General features: G+C 44.4%; 2 protein-coding genes across 2 annotated transcripts; both read left to right on the top strand.

The window, feature by feature from the left end:
• The first annotated feature begins 1704 nt into the window (after positions 1-1704).
• samd7 (sterile alpha motif domain containing 7) lies at positions 1705-5010 on the top strand. Its single transcript, XM_069158054.1, has 8 exons — positions 1705-1807; positions 2093-2216; positions 2398-2522; positions 2624-2705; positions 2884-3560; positions 3650-3765; positions 3853-3963; positions 4295-5010. Exons 1-8 carry the CDS (start codon positions 1705-1707, stop codon positions 4529-4531), a joined length of 1575 nt encoding a protein of 524 aa, XP_069014155.1. The 3' UTR covers positions 4532-5010.
• Positions 5011-6496: 1486 nt separating this feature from the next.
• sec62 (SEC62 homolog, preprotein translocation factor) lies at positions 6497-16766 on the top strand. The gene is given in 9 exon segments (XM_069157775.1): positions 6497-6564; positions 10388-10496; positions 11096-11201; positions 11926-12127; positions 12597-12692; positions 12795-12855; positions 12963-13082; positions 13558-13859; positions 13861-16766. Coding segments are annotated over 9 exon segments (1263 nt in total). The 5' UTR covers positions 6497-6528; the 3' UTR covers positions 14092-16766.
• Positions 16767-16804: the final 38 nt, after the last annotated feature.

The following is a 16804-nucleotide window of genomic DNA, read 5'->3' on the forward strand; positions in this document are numbered from 1 at the left end:
ATTTACTTCGCTAAGATTTAATTATTAACTGTGAGCTCATACATTTCTGCCGAAAAACAACCTAATCGTATTTAGGCGTGTTTTGTTGTTTACTGTATCACATACGAAAGTGTCCATCAGTAATTCCCAGTAAGAGTGTGTAAAGGCGAGAATATATTACACAAGGCCCGAGGCTTTGAGCTTAGTGCCCACTTGGGAATTACAGAGACATTAAAATACATTTCTTCCCATTTGCTGATGTGAGCTGTTGTGACATTGGCAGTGAAGGAGGTGGAGGGTGCGTGTGTTCGCGCCACATAGCTCTACATAAACCGATTGCATTCCCAGATTTATCCCCAAGGTGTTTTTAGGACATCCTGGGAGCTAATGGAGGCTAATAGGCTTAGCACTTAGGGTGTATTGTCCAGGATGCTTACAGGCAAGGTTTGCTGAGGGTAAAACTCTAAACGTGCGGATTACCTCCAACACATCCCTTTAAAGTGCTGTATAGCCAGGACTTAGCTAATAGGATCCTGGGGGTAGCAGGGGCCTGGGAAGGTGGGGATGGGGGTTGGACGGACGGGCCAGCGGGGCGGACTGCAGGCAGGTCAGCAGATGTAGGTAGCAGACTGTCGCAGAGCTAACAGGGGGATTACAGCCCTCAGATTAGATGGGCTTCACAGGGAACTTGAGGGACTGTGGATAATGCACAAGGCCTCAGGGCAAATCTTATGACAGCATTTGTCTGGGGGAGGGGGACAGCAGAAATAATGTGGCCTTGAACATGGCTCACACACCGACAGACATATCAATCAAATGCCGTTTTAATCAGCATGAGCTGATATCATACGAGGAGGTGGTTGGTGAAGCTGTGTGTGGTGAGCATTTGTATTCACGGATCCAGACGCACATTGCTCACTCGCCTCGGATTAGCAGAACTGGATTATTGCGCTGTCGTTTACAGTATCATATTTTGTAATGGGATTTCAGCTGTGTAAAAGGCTAATTAGAGGTGCCTAAATCCATTGTGCTTGTGTACACAAGCTGCTGGCTCAGCCAAGAACAATGTGGGCATTTGGGGCGAGTGTGCATGTGTGTATTTCCCTTTTTCACAATACTTAAGAGGACCACCAGGAAAGAAAGATGAGAAACATGTGCAGTGAGGGACTATTTTTGCCCGTCTTCACCTGGTGTCAGGATTTAGATTGACAGGTCTGGGATTGGTTTGCATTACGGTAAAGGGTTAGAGCTGAGGTTGGTTCAAGATTAGCCTCTTGAAGAGGGCATTTCCTCCTTTAGAAACTCAACCGATATATTCACTAATACGACACATTTTCTGCAACAACAGAATACACCATGTTTTTGCTCATGTATGTGATGATAGAGTCCAGGAAGAATTTTTTTTCTGTTTGTGGGGTATTTTAGAGAGATTACTTATTCCTCTCATGTCCAGCTTTCTTCAGTTAAACCCATCAGGTGTGTTACGTGAGATAGATGAGTGCTGCACTCTAGTGGTAGTGTGGGGAAATTACAAAAACATACAACATCTTGATCTAAGAACTCAAATTTATAAGGTACAAAATCTGTCAATTTAAAACTGTCAATTTTAGACACCTTTCATTTCCTTTCAGTGGTCACATTTTTCCATTTTACAGGAATAAAACTCTTAATGTGACTCTCTTTACTGACAGCGGTTACCTGGAGGTCGAAGGTCGTGTGCGTATCATGACCCCGAGAGAGCAGCTGAGGAAGATGACGGCGCTGGGAGAGCAGGGGACTTTGGATGAGAAGCACTGGTATCGACTGGTCAACGGCATGTCGGCTGGAGGTGAGAGCAGAAAACGCATCGACGTAAACTGTGACAGGAATCACACACACACACACACACACACACACACACAAAATCTTTTTATAGTTACAGATTTTTGAAATTTGGATGTCTGGATTTGATCTAAATCTGCAGCAACTTTGTGACCTTGCAGCATACATTGTTTTTGGTACATTGCTCAGAAGGAGCAGCAAGCTCCAGGGCTTTCACAGTCAGTGCACGTTCTTGGTGTTGTGGCTGAAATTGGCCTCTCAGTGACCTGCGGTGCTGTTTCTCCTCTTGCAGAGCTGAGGCAGAGACAGGAGATGATAATGAGGAACCAGATGGCTATGGCTCCGCAGATCCTCGCTCAGGGCCAGCAGAGGTTACAGGGGGTCCCCACACAGTTTGAACCTCGCTTCATGGAGAGGTATGTACCTCAATTCCCTCTTCAACCTAAAACAAAAAGCTATCTGTGGAAAATCTCATGCATTTTTCTGTCCTTTTTGTGCAACTAAAATGTTTTAAGGTGATAACATATCTTAGCAAATCAGCACCACATCAAATCTGTCTGTAAACTTAAATGTCTTATATTGCTTTTCTCTCATCAGGGAGTTGGTTCCCTCCAACGAGATGGTCACTTCTGAGGCCCGACAGATGCACCTGGGGCCTCACCTCGGTCCACCTATGCCACCTCATGCCAATGTCATGCCCGGAAGAGCTTTCCCTGGACCAGGTGAGCACAAGCCTCAGGCCCAACACAATTCTCTGACAGCCTGTGTTGCTTTAAGGTTTGAGGGTTAGCACTAACAGCATGTCTCCCTTTCTGTTTCTCAGGTGGCTACGGCTTCCTGCCCTCAGAGCCCATGGAAACAGTTGCCCGGCGACAGGAGCTCATTCACAAGCAAAATATAGCCAGGTAGTGCGTGCAGAATATCATCAGCACTTCACAAAAATGTTCCACCCACACCGAGGTTTGCGCATCCTATCTTGCTGAATAAAACAGACTTTATTCAGTCCCCTCTGCTGCAACGAAGTCTCATACTGTGGCTTCATCATCACTATAAAATGTGTAAAATATTTGTGCTTCTTTTCAGAATGGAGATGAATGCCATCCTGCATCAGAAGGAGCTGGAGAACGCTCACCAGAAAGGACTGATGGGAATGGAGAATCCCATGTCGTACCCTTCCAACCCCATGGTGTTCAGAGGTCGTCAGCGCATGCCCGACGGCCACGACGTCTTCGTCCACCGTCCCACCCTGGACGAACTGCACTCCAACAGCATACTCATGTCAGCCAGCCCGTACCCACCAATCAGCACGCTGCATAGAGAGCGGGGACGCAGGGCCGGACGGAGGCCAACGGTTCACAAGAGCACAGAGAGCCATGTGTCCAACATGAAGGGCCAAACTGAGGATAAGAGTGTGGAGCAGAGTCCAGGGGCCACATCGGGGGAGGAGAAAGAGATGGAACCGAAGGGGGACATGGGAGAGGAGTGTGCCGCCAGTAAGACGCATCACCAGGCCAAAGTAAACTCTGAACTCGCCGCGGGAAGCAGGAAGAACTACAAGGACGGGGAGCCGGGCCTGCGTAAAGCCTGCGGGAACGGTCAGGATGGGTGTTCAGATGTGGCCAACAGCGGTACGAATGATAAAGACATATCCAGTCAGTGTTCAGCCTTCCAGGAGAAGTTCATGTATCCATCCAGTGGTGGAGCTCTCACAGGGATGCCTTACATGTTCCCAGTCCCTGGAAATGGTTTCCTTCCGCCTGGTGAGTTCATGGGAATAAATATGAAGGTTAAAATTGCAAAATAATTCTATTGGCAATGATTGAATTTAAACACATTCTTTGTCTTACAGGTCCACCAAATCTCTTTCTTAACGGTGACGAGGTGCCCGAAGACATAAGGAAGTGGACAGTGACTGATGTTTACAACTTTATCAACAGTATACCCACATGTTCAGAATATGCTCAGGTTGGTTACCAGAATGTTCTGTACCCGTCTCCTGTATAATCTTTCTGTTGTGTCATAAATATTCTAATGCGAGTTGATTTTCACCAGACTTTCAAGGACCACATGATTGACGGCGAGACGCTGCCTCTGCTCTCAGAGGAACATTTACTGGACACACTGGGGTTGAAGCTGGGGCCGGCTCTTAAGATCCGCTCACAGGTACAGAAACATAGACGAAAAATTCGATTCATTTATTTGACTTCTCGGTTGTAACTCGTGTTATGATAAAATACAGCACAATAGGCCTTTCTCACAGAATCCATTTTGACTAATGTCTCTAATAACAGCTCTGTTGGATAAACGTTCCATCAATCATTTTTTTGGTTTGCTCCCGTTTCTTCCTTAAAAAAAAAAAAAAGGCCTGCGAGGAACATTATAGTGATTAAACTCCCTTATAGCAGTTCCTTCAGAGTCTGACACACAAGCAGCCAAATCAGTAAAATAAACACTGTGGATCTAATATCTGTTTTCTCTCCTCACTCCTCCACAGGTGTCCAGACGCCTGGGCAGCATGTTGTACGTGATGAACCTGCCGCTCTCCACCTCCACCCTGCAGGCCACGCCCGAGAAGCCCGGGGACCGCTCCCCGGAGATCGGCTCCCCCGTTAACTGCAACAGCGAGGAGATGATTGCGAGTCCGAGAGACCCTGAAATCCTCAAATCCTCCGAGCACCTTCACGAGGCGGAAAACAATTCGCCTCCATCCGCCAGCAGTGAGACAGCCTGATAGCTAGTGGACAACTGCAAACCAGACCAGGCCCGTGTCTGCACCTTCAGAACGGCACTACCTGATGAACCGCTGCTGCCACAGTGCTGGATTTGTTTACATAATGATTTACTGGATTGAAAATGCTTTTTTTTTTTACGACTACACAGGTCCACAATATGCCGAAGAGTTGCTCAATATTTTTACACAAGCTGTATATGTCCATATTTTTTAACAGTGGAGCGGATTTTGAGTTTGACTAAGAAGGTCCTACATCTTTTTTCTTTTCTTCCTTTTCATTACACACCTTTAGTCTCTGTCTAAATGTAGCTTTCGGAATTATTCTTTTAAGCTGCTATGTGTCATTTCTTCATTAGGTTGACAGAAGGACCATAGAAATCATATTGAAAATATTTTGTAATCATGTAGCTAAATATTTAAATATTCTGGGCTTGGATGTTTAATACTTTTTTGCATTTGTCAGATTGTAAATAAAGTGTTTTTCTACACAAAAACCTGCTTAACTATCTTCTTGGTATGGTAATAGATATGTAGATCAGAATAAATAATGACATATTGAAGGAAACATCCAGACAAAGTCCCAAAATTCACACAAAATCTTTTCTCTTTCTAAAAGAGCTCAAAAACAATCATTAACATCTATGTTTCCAGAGATAACTGCAGAAAAAAAAAATCAACAATGTTATGGTCACAGCATCAGAGAACTATCACACAATTATATTATTTCAAAAAATGTTGCATGGTGAATACAAAAATATGCTGCAGTATTCAGGATTGGGGTGTGTGATGATGAAAGTTTGAAAATGAATTGAGAGCTTCGATAACCAATTAACTGAGTCCGTTTTTAGCACAAAATTCTAAACATTTTTCTTAAATGTCTGTATTTAATGTGTGTATTTCTTGCTTTTCTTGTTTTTTGTCATTGGAAACGGCAACTCTTTGGATTTTGAAGTGGCCGGACAAAGCATGAGTGTTTAATGTTGAGCTCCGAGATACTACTTCCCTCAATTTTCTATCAGTCATTTACTCGTGAAAATATTGGCAGATTAATCAATGTTAAAAGTACTCATTAGTTGTAGCTCCAACTGCCGGTGGAGGCTTTTGTCATGGAGATCATTGTGTTGTTCCTGTAAAAAACAGCATGTGGCCATTGAAGAAAACTGACTTAAGGAGTCGAGGGGCCCTCGGTCCAGAGCTTCGTTTGAAGTGACTTAACAGTTCTTGTTAGTCAATAGAACAAAAGGCACAAAACAAGAACAACAGGATGCAAAATGATTCAAAACAACTGCAAAGACTGAATGGTTTAGAACAACTAGAGATGCAACATTCCTCAAATCAACCAGAGAGACTGAAAATGACCGCAGACAATTACAGAGACTCAAAGTTACTAAAATTTACCCCAAAGGGACTGAAAAAACTAAAAAAAAAACTACAGAAAGACTCTAAACGACTGTAGAGACTCAAAATAACTACAAACAACTCAGAAGATATTTAATTTGACACAAGAAACCAAAAACAACTACAAAGAAATTAAATGCAACGTTAAAAACAGACAGAAAGAGAGTAAAATTACCCCAGAGACACAAAACAACCACAAAGACACTCAAAACTTCGTCTTGCTTATTTGAAGGAAGCTGCAGGGAACTTTTATCGGTTGACAATAGGTCGGCTGAATGCTAATTTTGCACAGCTGGAGCTCTGAATGTATTAAGATTACAAAGTGTAAAATTGTATCTCAACGATATCATTAAATTGTTTTATGGTCTAAATTCCGAATGAAAAAAAAAATAATTGAAGTGTCTCACGCTGCAGTTAAAACCAAACCTACAATTTCGACGTTTTTGTCCGGTTTTTTTGTGTGAGTGCGCTTGTTCTTTTTTTGTTTGTTTGTTTGTTTGTTTTTGTTTTTTTCTGCCTCTAATCTGCAACTCTCGCGATACTAGATACTTTATGCGCGTGCGCAGCCCCACGCACGGGACGAGCTGAGTTGGAGGATCATGGCGGAGCGCAGGAGGCACAAGAAACGGATCCAGGTAACAACACTTAATTCGTGAGAAAATACGACCTCCGCGAGTGTGAAGGGCAACAAATAATAATAATAAAAAAAAAAAAACCCGGCCCTGGTTTACGACCCGCTGCCGGATCTTTGTCAACGGCGGCGTCCGCGCGGGGAAGACGTTAAACAGGCAGCAGGATGAAGCCAGATGACGGCTAACGGTAGCTAGCATTAGCTGGTCAGCGAAAACAAACGTTAGTGTTTTGTGTTTGTGACGCGACGTGTCCGAGTTGATCGCTTTCCGCTTCGTCAGCAGCTTTCACGCTGTGGCCCAGACGGTGTAAAATGCGCCGTAAGACTTTTCTTTTCTTTTCTCTTTTTTTTTTTTTTTTCCTGAGGTGTGTCTGCAGTCGATTTTTTTTTTTTTTTTTTTTTTCTCTTAATTTTCATTGTGATTGAAGTGGCTGTAAAAACGTTTTCTGGCTAAGCTGCGTCAGCTTTAACGAGGCGTGTTTACATAACAGGAGGCGATCTGTGGGAATTAAATGAATGAGTCAACGTAAGTGCATCTCGATTCAAACTCCGGTCAGAGGCGAAGGAAAAGGGGGGTGTGGGGGTGGTGGGGTCCCCCCCCCCCCAGAGAAAGAGAAAGAGCTCCTGTTTCAGTCTCGTAGAAACACAAGTTAAAATTCAGTCATCCCAGTTTGATCTTTGGATCACAAGTCTTTCACAAAACAACAGTTGTTGTTTTTTTCTGACCACCATCATATTCAGACACTGATGGTCAAAACTCAAAAGTACTCGTAAGACGCTTGGTTCAAAATCAAACATATCGGGACATTTATCCTTGCAAGAAGGAGCAAATACATGCCACCCTCAAACAATTGACAATCACCCCCCTTTCCCTTTGTATCTGCTTTCTTATGGTAATATTGAGTAGATTTGCAGGTCACAAGATAAGGACACCTGGGGGGGACTCGTCAATTAGATGCAGAATGTTAAATAAAAGGAGTCACTTGCAAAATAAGAGAGAAACAAAAGAAACTTTCCGGAGCCGCTTGCAAACAAGAAGAGACAATCTTTTTCTTTCCATCGCTCCTCAATAAGCTTCCTCAAAAAAGAGCTGAAGAAAAACGCATCATCAGGGCTCGTATCTAAGCAGAATATAGTTGAGATCCGCATTTAAGTATGATTGTCTGCTCTTAGTTATTATTCAGACAGTAGCTAAACCCAATTTCACGCTACAAAGACATTCAGATGAGGTTTTGAGTTCGTTGTGTGATCGGATTGGAAAGGAGACGATAAAAAGTAATCAAAATGTCTTAATTCAAACAATTTGAGTGTGAATTTTGATGTCCCATCTATAACAGTTTGACAGTAGCCTTTTAGAGCTGCAGTGTGATTGGCATCCTGTGGTGCAAAATGTGGTTGTGTAATTTCCTGTCTGGGTAAAGAAGCATTTTTGCACCTGCGGTATAAAGACATGGAAGTTGGACACCAGAAAACGTGTCCTACAAAGCATTGCGGTAAGATAAGCTGAACCGTTGTCACTCCACGTGTTGTAATATTAGATGGATGAAAGATAATACTTCTGGAGGATACGATAACAGAAGTTCAGCTTGTCAGTCTCTGAAAGTAATCAGACCTCCATTGTGATTGCACGTTTTGAGGTGCGGATTCAGGTTTGATAGTTATTCTACGGGCTGTGTGATGCTGTCGAACTGTACCGCATCGTACCGAGAGGTGTTCATCATATTTTGAGACTTTATTTAGATCGGTGACAGCAGCTCGTACAGTGTCGTACGGAGCGATGAGTAAAAAAAACCATCCTCTCTGCGTCTTTCAGCAGATTGATGAAAATGTGGTATTTGCATATTGTAGGGTGTCAGGCCGGCATGATCGCGCTTGTAGAAGTTCAGCTCTATTACAACACGTGTTATTCTCATTTATGGATGTACCACAACCAAATGCGGTTTCTCCATTACCAACGTAACTCTACATTACACAGCAGCGACCTCCTGTTTTGACCCAGGTCCTCTGTCAGTGCTGTAGATTGTTCTTTACTTTACTGCATTCAAGAACTGAAGCCAAGACTGTAACGTCGATGCACACGTACAGTTACACTGCAGACTTCAAAAAGGCCTGCCGTGAATCGCATCTTGAATAACTTGGGGTTGAATAAATATTAGAAACCAGGGTTCAACGTAACACATTGCCAGCAGGTCAGATCAGAGTTATACGGGCCTCCTGTATAATTTCACTGCCCCCCCCCCCCCTCCCGAGCAAAGAATAATACGAGAACAAAATGTATGATAACAAAATTTCGGTGAGTATAGATGACTTGAATAATAACCTCTTGTGTCAGGTTGAGAATGTAGGTGTGGTGGCGGCTGGCGCGGCGCGTGATCAATGTTCATGCAGAAACTCCTGCACTTTAGAGGGGGAGAGCGTATCTCGGGCCATTTTTCTGTTTCATGGCACCGAAGTCCATTTTTGTAGGGAGTCGACATCAAAACTGTTACAAAGCATATCACAGTTGCTGTTGTCCGTCCAGGAGCGTTGCTGCTTTCAGGAAAGTTGAAAGCTCCTCTTTCTTTCTGCGACTTCGTCCGTTTCTTTCGTGGATTGAATAAACCTGTACGATATCTGATATCTGTCTGATAGCTGTGCTAAAGCTGACGTCACTGAAGAAGGGGCTATTTCATGGCAAGAGTGCCCACAGAAACAAGAAACAAGGTGGCCATCCTGCAGTTCAGCAGCAGACAGTCGCCTCCAGATTTCAGCTGGCCAAGCTGTCCTGCAGAAGCACAAAGAAAGGTGCAACGTGGAAGACCGGAAACATCGTTGTCAGCCGAGGAAACTCATAAAAGACAGAAGACCTCCCTTAAAATCAGAAGATGTTCAGCAGCGCCATCATTTCAGAAACCGGTGGGACTCCGGTACACCGAGGAAAGTCTGGTCGGAACGAAGCGGCTGTTGTGGAAGACTCGCAGCCAAACGGCCGTTCCTCTGATGTGGGAACGAAGCCAAGTGTTTCACCTGTGCGCTAAAACGGCAGCAAGAACCGGGACGTAGAAAATGGCAGCAAGGTGCTCCGAACTCGAGGCTCTTAACGGGAAGCAGCTTGCTTGTCTTCTTTCCAGCGTTCTGCTCAGTGCTGTAGATTGAAAGGACGTGTGACGCACCAGCAGTCAGTTATCAAATACTGTGACCAAGACCTGAGCGCTGTGTGGCAGACGGTCAGTAGGGAGCCGCTAATCCTCCTGCGATCGAGGCAGGTAGATCATATAGACGGGGGGTTGGGGGGGCTCCATGCGGCGCTCTCGTGTAACCGAGCTGTGAGACTGATGCCTGCTTCTCCAAACAAAGGTTTGTTTGATGGCTTTGTTTTCCTCATGTTGCCGGCCGGAGCCAGCTGGACTGGATGAAGCAGCGCTGAATCTCACTGTGCTGATGCTGATGCGCCCTCCTCCTCCCTCCCCCACTCCTCCTCCCTCCCCATCCCCCCACCGTTGACAGTTTACGAAACCGGTTTTGCAAAGTAGTCCGGACGACGAGCTGCCCGCGGAGGTGGAGAAATGGTCAGCACCTCGGACACTAACACTTGGAACAATTTTTGTGCAAAGCAGTTTAAGTAAAACAGAGAATACCGTGTCGATTGTAAGACGCCAGTGCTCCTGCACACAGTTCGAGGTCTGCAACGGGGTAAATTGCATCAGTGATCTGGCTTTAAATGTAGTTTGGAAGAGCGACATTACGTTGTCTGTCGGCGGTCTGGTGTCGGGATATATTAAAGCATAATTTTACGGGACGGGAGGGTCGCACGTGACGGATCAGTGTTTGTTGGTTTGGTCCTGCAGGAGGTGAGCGAGCCCACCAAGGAGGAGAAGGCGGTGGCCAAGTACCTTCGATTTAACTGCCCCACCAAGTCCACCAACATGATGGGCCACCGAGTCGACTACTTCATCGGTGAGTACCGGCTGAACACTTTGGCAGCGGGCGAAGTCGGGCCGCGACCGTCGACACCTCTCCGGTCGCATTTGATGATGTTGCGGTTGATGAAACCAGCGCCGTGCTGCCGGTTTCATCACTATTTTCTGTGCGCCACGTTGCTTAAAGAGAAGTCAGGTTCTTACACAAATGTCTCATTTGCAGACCTGATCCTTCCACACACTGTTTATATTTGTCTTGTGGCACAGTGGGGCCCATTTAGGAAATCCTCTTTTACTCAGTAGTGGTGGGTGTCTGATGTCAGCTATTCCTCTCATCACATCACATGAACTCTGGTTGCCTTCACTATGGGCCACAGTATTTACAGACTGCAGCCATTCATCTACTTTCACGTTAAATAAACGCAGCAGATATTATCAAAGCAGCTACAATCAATACCGTCACACCAACAATGTGTCTATATTAGTTATGAACATTTTACTTTCATTGCCACCCGCTCTGTCTCACATTCTGACGTATGGACATTAACTGACAGGCTGTAAAGTACGAAGCTCTAATCATCACTGCACGACATTTTGATGCGAGGCCAGTGTGTCTTTGTGTGTCCCTGCATTCAGCCTCCAAGGCGGTGGACTGTCTGCTGGACTCCAAGTGGGCCAAAGCGAAGAAGGGCGAGGAGGCGCTCTTCACCACCAGGGAGTCGGTGGTGGATTACTGCAACAGGTCGGCTGTCAAACACTCTGCTGCGCTTCTAATGTTTCTCTTAAGGGTTTACTACAAAACAATCTTATCTTGCCCTTAACAAGTTGCTAATGTGGTTGCCGGCGTGTGGGGCTGCAACCATTCATTGTTTGCATTAATGATTCATTTAAGTAGCATCAATTTTTCTCTACAACACTGCGAGAAACTGGACTTAATCTTTGCCAGGCACTCGATACATTACTCTTTATCGCACTCTTTAATAAGACTGTACATTTTGTGCATTTCATTACCGAGTCAAACAAGGTACTTCTCAGAGTCGATCGTATTTGTGACATTATAAAAAAAATAAAAAAACATAAGCGTATACACCTCGCATGTAGAAAAAAAAAAAGAAGAAGGAAAAAAAAAAAAAAAGCCTTTTCTCAGAAAATATTGAAAACTGTGCATCAAAATGACCCAAAACCCAATAAAACATCTTTAGATGGCTGAAAATGTCTCGAATGATCGATTGATTATAAAAAAAAAAAAAATTCGGACTTATTGATTGACTCATGACGGCTCTACTAATATGAAACCTCATTTGTCTACTCTTGCAAAACTTGCAAATTCAAGGCAGAAATATTTGCATTTGGCGATGACATTTTTCAAATGGCATCTTAGTCTGTGCACATTTCGAGAAGTAATGATCCGATCCAAATCTTTTACAGTGCTTTATAATCCGATGTTCTCTTTCCTACCTGTGCAGACTGCTGAAGAAGCAGTTTTTCCATCGAGCTCTCAAGGTGATGAAGAAAAAACCTGAGAAAGAAACCAAGAAAGAGAAAGAGAAGGAGAAGGAGAAAGTGAAGGGCGACAGCAGCAAAGAGGAGGAGAAAAAAGGGAAGAAGGAGAAAGAGAAAGAGAAGAAGAAGGAGTCTGAGGCTGCTGAGACCAAGAAAGAAAAAAGTGTACGTGACCCTGAGTACAAAACCTTTCAGATTGTATAAGGAATTATGGCACATTAAGAAATGTTGATGACACATACAGTACATCAGCTGCTTCAAATTTCGACTGCTTTGACTCAGTGGGCAGCTTTGTGTGTTTGCTTTGACTTACCTTGACCCGGCTGATGTGATCGGCCTGCTAACCCGACAGTAAATTGGTTATTGACTCTGATGTACGAGTTTAAAGTGCATACACGGACAGATCTTTACAAATCCTGGAAAGGGTACAAAGTCATGTGTACAGAGTGTCTGAGTCAGAGAAGAGAGAAAGCATGATGATTTTTCAGTGTCAATTATCAATAAAATGCTGCAAAGTAAATTAGCAGGAACCCTGATGACGTAAAACTCCTCACAACAAGTGCAAGTTGGTAAAAGTCCACGATTACACCAGAAAATGTGATTTTTAACCTGCAGATTTTATTTGATGTGACAGGATGACAGTCCTGGAACCCCCAAGAAGAAGAAAGAGGTGAAGAAGAAGTTCAAACTGGAGCCTCACGAGGATCAGCTGTTCCTGGATGGAAATGAGGTGCGTATAATAAAAACCAATATGAAACGCACAAGACGTGTTTGTTATCATCAAACGCATGGAGAAAAAAAAATCCAACCAACACCTGACTCTGTCCTGCAGGTGTTCGTGTGGATCTACGATCCCGTCCATTTCAAGACGTTCGCTATGGGTCTGATCCTCGGTGAGTCGGCGGGTGGAAAATCCTCAGCCGAGTTCTGCTGAGCAAAATGGAAAGTTTTCTGATTGTGGTTTTGCTTTTTTTTTTTTTTTTTTTTTTTTATGTCTCAGTTATCGCGGTGATCGCTGCCACGCTGTTCCCGCTGTGGCCAGCAGAGATGCGTGTTGGTGTTTACTATCTAAGCGTTGCAGCCGGCTGCTTCGTGGCCAGTATCCTGCTTCTAGCTGTCGGTGAGTACAAGTACTGAAGGTTGAATGGGAAGTGATGAACGGACTGTACTTGCACAGATCCACTTTCCCTCGGCAGTTTACGAAGAGCTTCTCATTCGCACACCGATACAAGAGGAGTTGCCATGCAACGTGTTTACTCGCATGCTATCAGGAGCAACTTGAGGTTCGGTGACTTGCCCAAGGGCACTTTTACACGTGGCCAAAGCAGCCGTTGCCCCTTTTAAAATGTTTAAAAGTTCCCGAATAACAGTTAAGCTGTTGAATTGGAGCTCTTAAATTTGACAGGTGTTCCTAATAAAGTGGCCAATAGACCAGAAATACAGTTCTGGTCTTTCATTTTATTTCCGCATCAAACGCGGTTACGGTGCACCGATAAGTCGTTTCCTCTAATTCAATCGGGAAATGACGGTTTAAATGCCCTGAAAGTTAAAGAGTGAAGAGATCGATCTCACCAGTTGTTTCCTTCCCTCCTCAGCCCGCTGCATCCTCTTCCTCATCATCTGGGTGGTGACCGGTGGACGCCATCACTTCTGGTTCCTCCCCAACCTGACGGCAGACGTTGGTTTCATCGACTCGTTCAGGCCGCTCTACACTCACGAGTACAAAGGGCCGCGAACCAGCGACAAGAAGGGCTCGGACAAGACGGACGAGAAGGACAGCGGCGCCTCCACCAAGGCGCAGAAGTCGGACAGCGACGAGAAGTCGGACAGCGAGAAAAAGGACGGCGACGACGAGGAGGAGGAGGAAGAGGAGGAGAGCAAAGAGGCGGGGACGGACGGCGGGGGGGGAGGGCGGGGGGGAGGGGACGGAGGACCACCAGTCAGACACGGACAGCGACCGCCGGGAGGACGAAGGCTCGCAGCACAGCAACGGAAACGACTTTGAGATGATCACCAGGGAGGAGCTGGAGCAGCACACGGAGGAGGAGGAGGAGGAGGAAGATGACGTGACGCAAGAGAGGAAAGATGAGGTTGGGAGTGAGACTAAACCCCAGACTGCTGAAACATAAACTTCTTCCAATCCCATCACTCTCTCTCCTTCTCTCTGTCCTTCCTTCCCTCCCTCCCTGCGGTGATCCCAGGACCTGCCAGTCCTCTCCGAGGCCGCCGAGAGGCTCCATCTCCTGTTGTTGAGATCTTCCACTACACAGCACCGGGATAGACACAACACTGAAATGTTAACAGCTACGACAATGGGGGGAAGAAAAAAAAAATGTTTGGAAAGAAGAAAGAAGAAGAAGCCTTACGGTGGATCTGATTCCTCCCACCCAAATGTTATTTATATTAGAATGAAACTGCCGCCGGACACGTTTTGCCTGAGGAACCCATCAGACCGACAGCAGCGCTGATGGAAGGGTTTTTGTTTTATTTTCGTTGTAGTTCATCCTGTCACGAAGTTACTTTTTGTTTTATTTGTGTCCCCCGTCACTGCTTTCATTTGGATGTTTTGGTCAAATCCAGATCTTGGATCCAGATGACGTAGAAGAGCCCCGTGCTGGTTTATCCGCTATATTTTGGTGTCGCCGTGATCCTCTGAGCTCCATGTTGTTGTTCTAATCACAATAGTTCTGGAGAAAGAAAAAAAAAAAAAAAAACAAGCCAGAAAGCCCCCGTTCGTTCACTTTCTGCGTTATTGTGACGAGCCAGCTTTGCCAGGATCACGCTTCACACCCGTGTTGAACGCCAGCGAGTCCGATCGCTTTCTCAGGCAGCGCACAAAAGCAACATTACCTGCGCGTCAAGAGCTCAGCCGGATGGACCAAAACCCGTCGTTTACTCGAAGGAGACTAAAAAGAAATCGACCGTACTGTGGCTGGAGCGAGTGTTCTGGCAGCAGAGTAGTACGGCTCTGAGGTACTTGCCATTTTCATGTTGTTGTTTTGTTTTTTTAGGGCTTACATTGATAGTGCAATCCTCTCCACACAGTGTGAAGTTCTTCTAGTTCATGTTAATGTGGGACTCATTTTTGAGAGTAAATGTGAGCAACCGGGACACAGCTGGCGTACTTTCTTTTTTTTTTTTTTTCCCCTTTTTCTTTTTTTTGGAAAGAAAAGATTGCAGCATTTATTCGCTGCACTGCAAAAGCCGGAAGACATAAAAGTGACTGGACCAGACATAAAGTAAAGCAAACTCTAGTGCCAAACACAGCGAATAACGACGCATGCTTTAAAATGTGGGAGAGCGAGGGGTACGTTTTTGTTGTTGTTGTTGTTGTTGTTATTAATTGGTTCATTTTGTTAGTTCAGTGTCAAAACTCCTCGAACCTTTCGCTAAACGAACAGAAACAGCACGGCGCACGTGGTCGTTATTGTGCAGTTTAAATCAAAGATTATTTGGTCTCAATGAAACCGTTTAAAAAAAGAAAATGTGTTCGCACTAGACTCGCACCCAAACCAGTCCCGTCGAGTCTCGCACGGGCCGTCGTATGTGAAAATAGTGGGCGTACTTTTTTTTTTTTTGGAGGGGGGGGGGGTGAAATCCAGCTCCAATGACCGGCCGAAGCTGGCGGCCGCGGTCCAGTAATCGAGGTCCAAGCTGTTCCTTCACATTATCTTCTGGCTAGAAATCTCTTAGATGCTCTCTCTTCTTTTTTTTTTTTTTTTAGTCATAGCGAAGATTATATTTAAGTATAAAAATAGAAATGTATCATTTATATATGGATTCTATCGATATATCAGATATATACAAGCAGTACTCGCAGTCTAAGAAACTATGAAACAAGCTTTTGTCCCCTTTTTTCTGAATTAGGAGTCTATTGTTGTTTTTCTAAATGATCATCAGGTGTACTCATTATTTAAAGGGGTTAGAAAACAGTGGGAATCCGTTGGATATCAGCATTTTCTTTTATCTACATTTGCCACTTCTAACGTAAAAAATGGTGTGATCTCGTTGGGTTTGTTGTGCGCGCTGTCACATCTGTATTTGTCACTGTAATAATGGTCAGTCATTAACCGGAAGTAACAAAAGCAGTGACGGCGACCTGCCGGTCCCCCCCCCCCCCCACCCCCACACACACACACACAACTGATGAGCTACCGTTTTTAAAATATATTCCACTCGGTTTTCTCTACGGTGGTTTGGTTTCGTCCTAAAACAAACTCCTCAGGCAGTATTTAGTCGTTAGTTTCTCTGTTCTAATCCCACTTGAGGTTTGTGTCTCTCTGACTTTCTAACTCCACCATGTTATTGTCCTGTTTGGTTTTTTTTGTGTTTCCCCCCCCACCCCCAATATCTTTGTTGTTTTTTTCTTTTCCTTCCCCCCTACCGGGCAAAGTGCATCTCTGTTTCCTGAGTTGCCAGCGGCTGTACTCTGAATATTGGTATAAACATTTCACAAAAGAGAGGTAAAAAAAAATAAACAAAAAAAAAACAAACAAAAAAAAAAAAGGTCCTCCCAGTTGTTCTTGACTGTTGCACAGTATCGGTCTGTTGTATATTGTAGTATTATTACTCTCTATGCTGCTGCTTCTCATCACATATTTCTGGAGGAAATAAAAGTGAAACTGTAAAACATCCATGTTTTATCTCTGGTCAAAAACCGTGTCTTTTGATCACATAGTTGTCCACATTTGGATCAATATCATTCTTAAGAGTGTCTCCTGCGATATTGGAGTATAATTTAATAAAATTGGATGTCTGGAAATATATCTGTATCTTATCATTGCAATAAAAATATAGAAAGCAATCGAGTATTGTTATGTTTTCTTGAATTTTTTTCTTTCT

Source organism: Embiotoca jacksoni, unplaced genomic scaffold, assembly GCF_022577435.1.
Source record: "Embiotoca jacksoni isolate LCO1_2020_lvr unplaced genomic scaffold, fEmbJac1.0.p SCAF_22, whole genome shotgun sequence".
NCBI classification, from domain to species: domain Eukaryota; kingdom Metazoa; phylum Chordata; class Actinopteri; family Embiotocidae; genus Embiotoca; species Embiotoca jacksoni.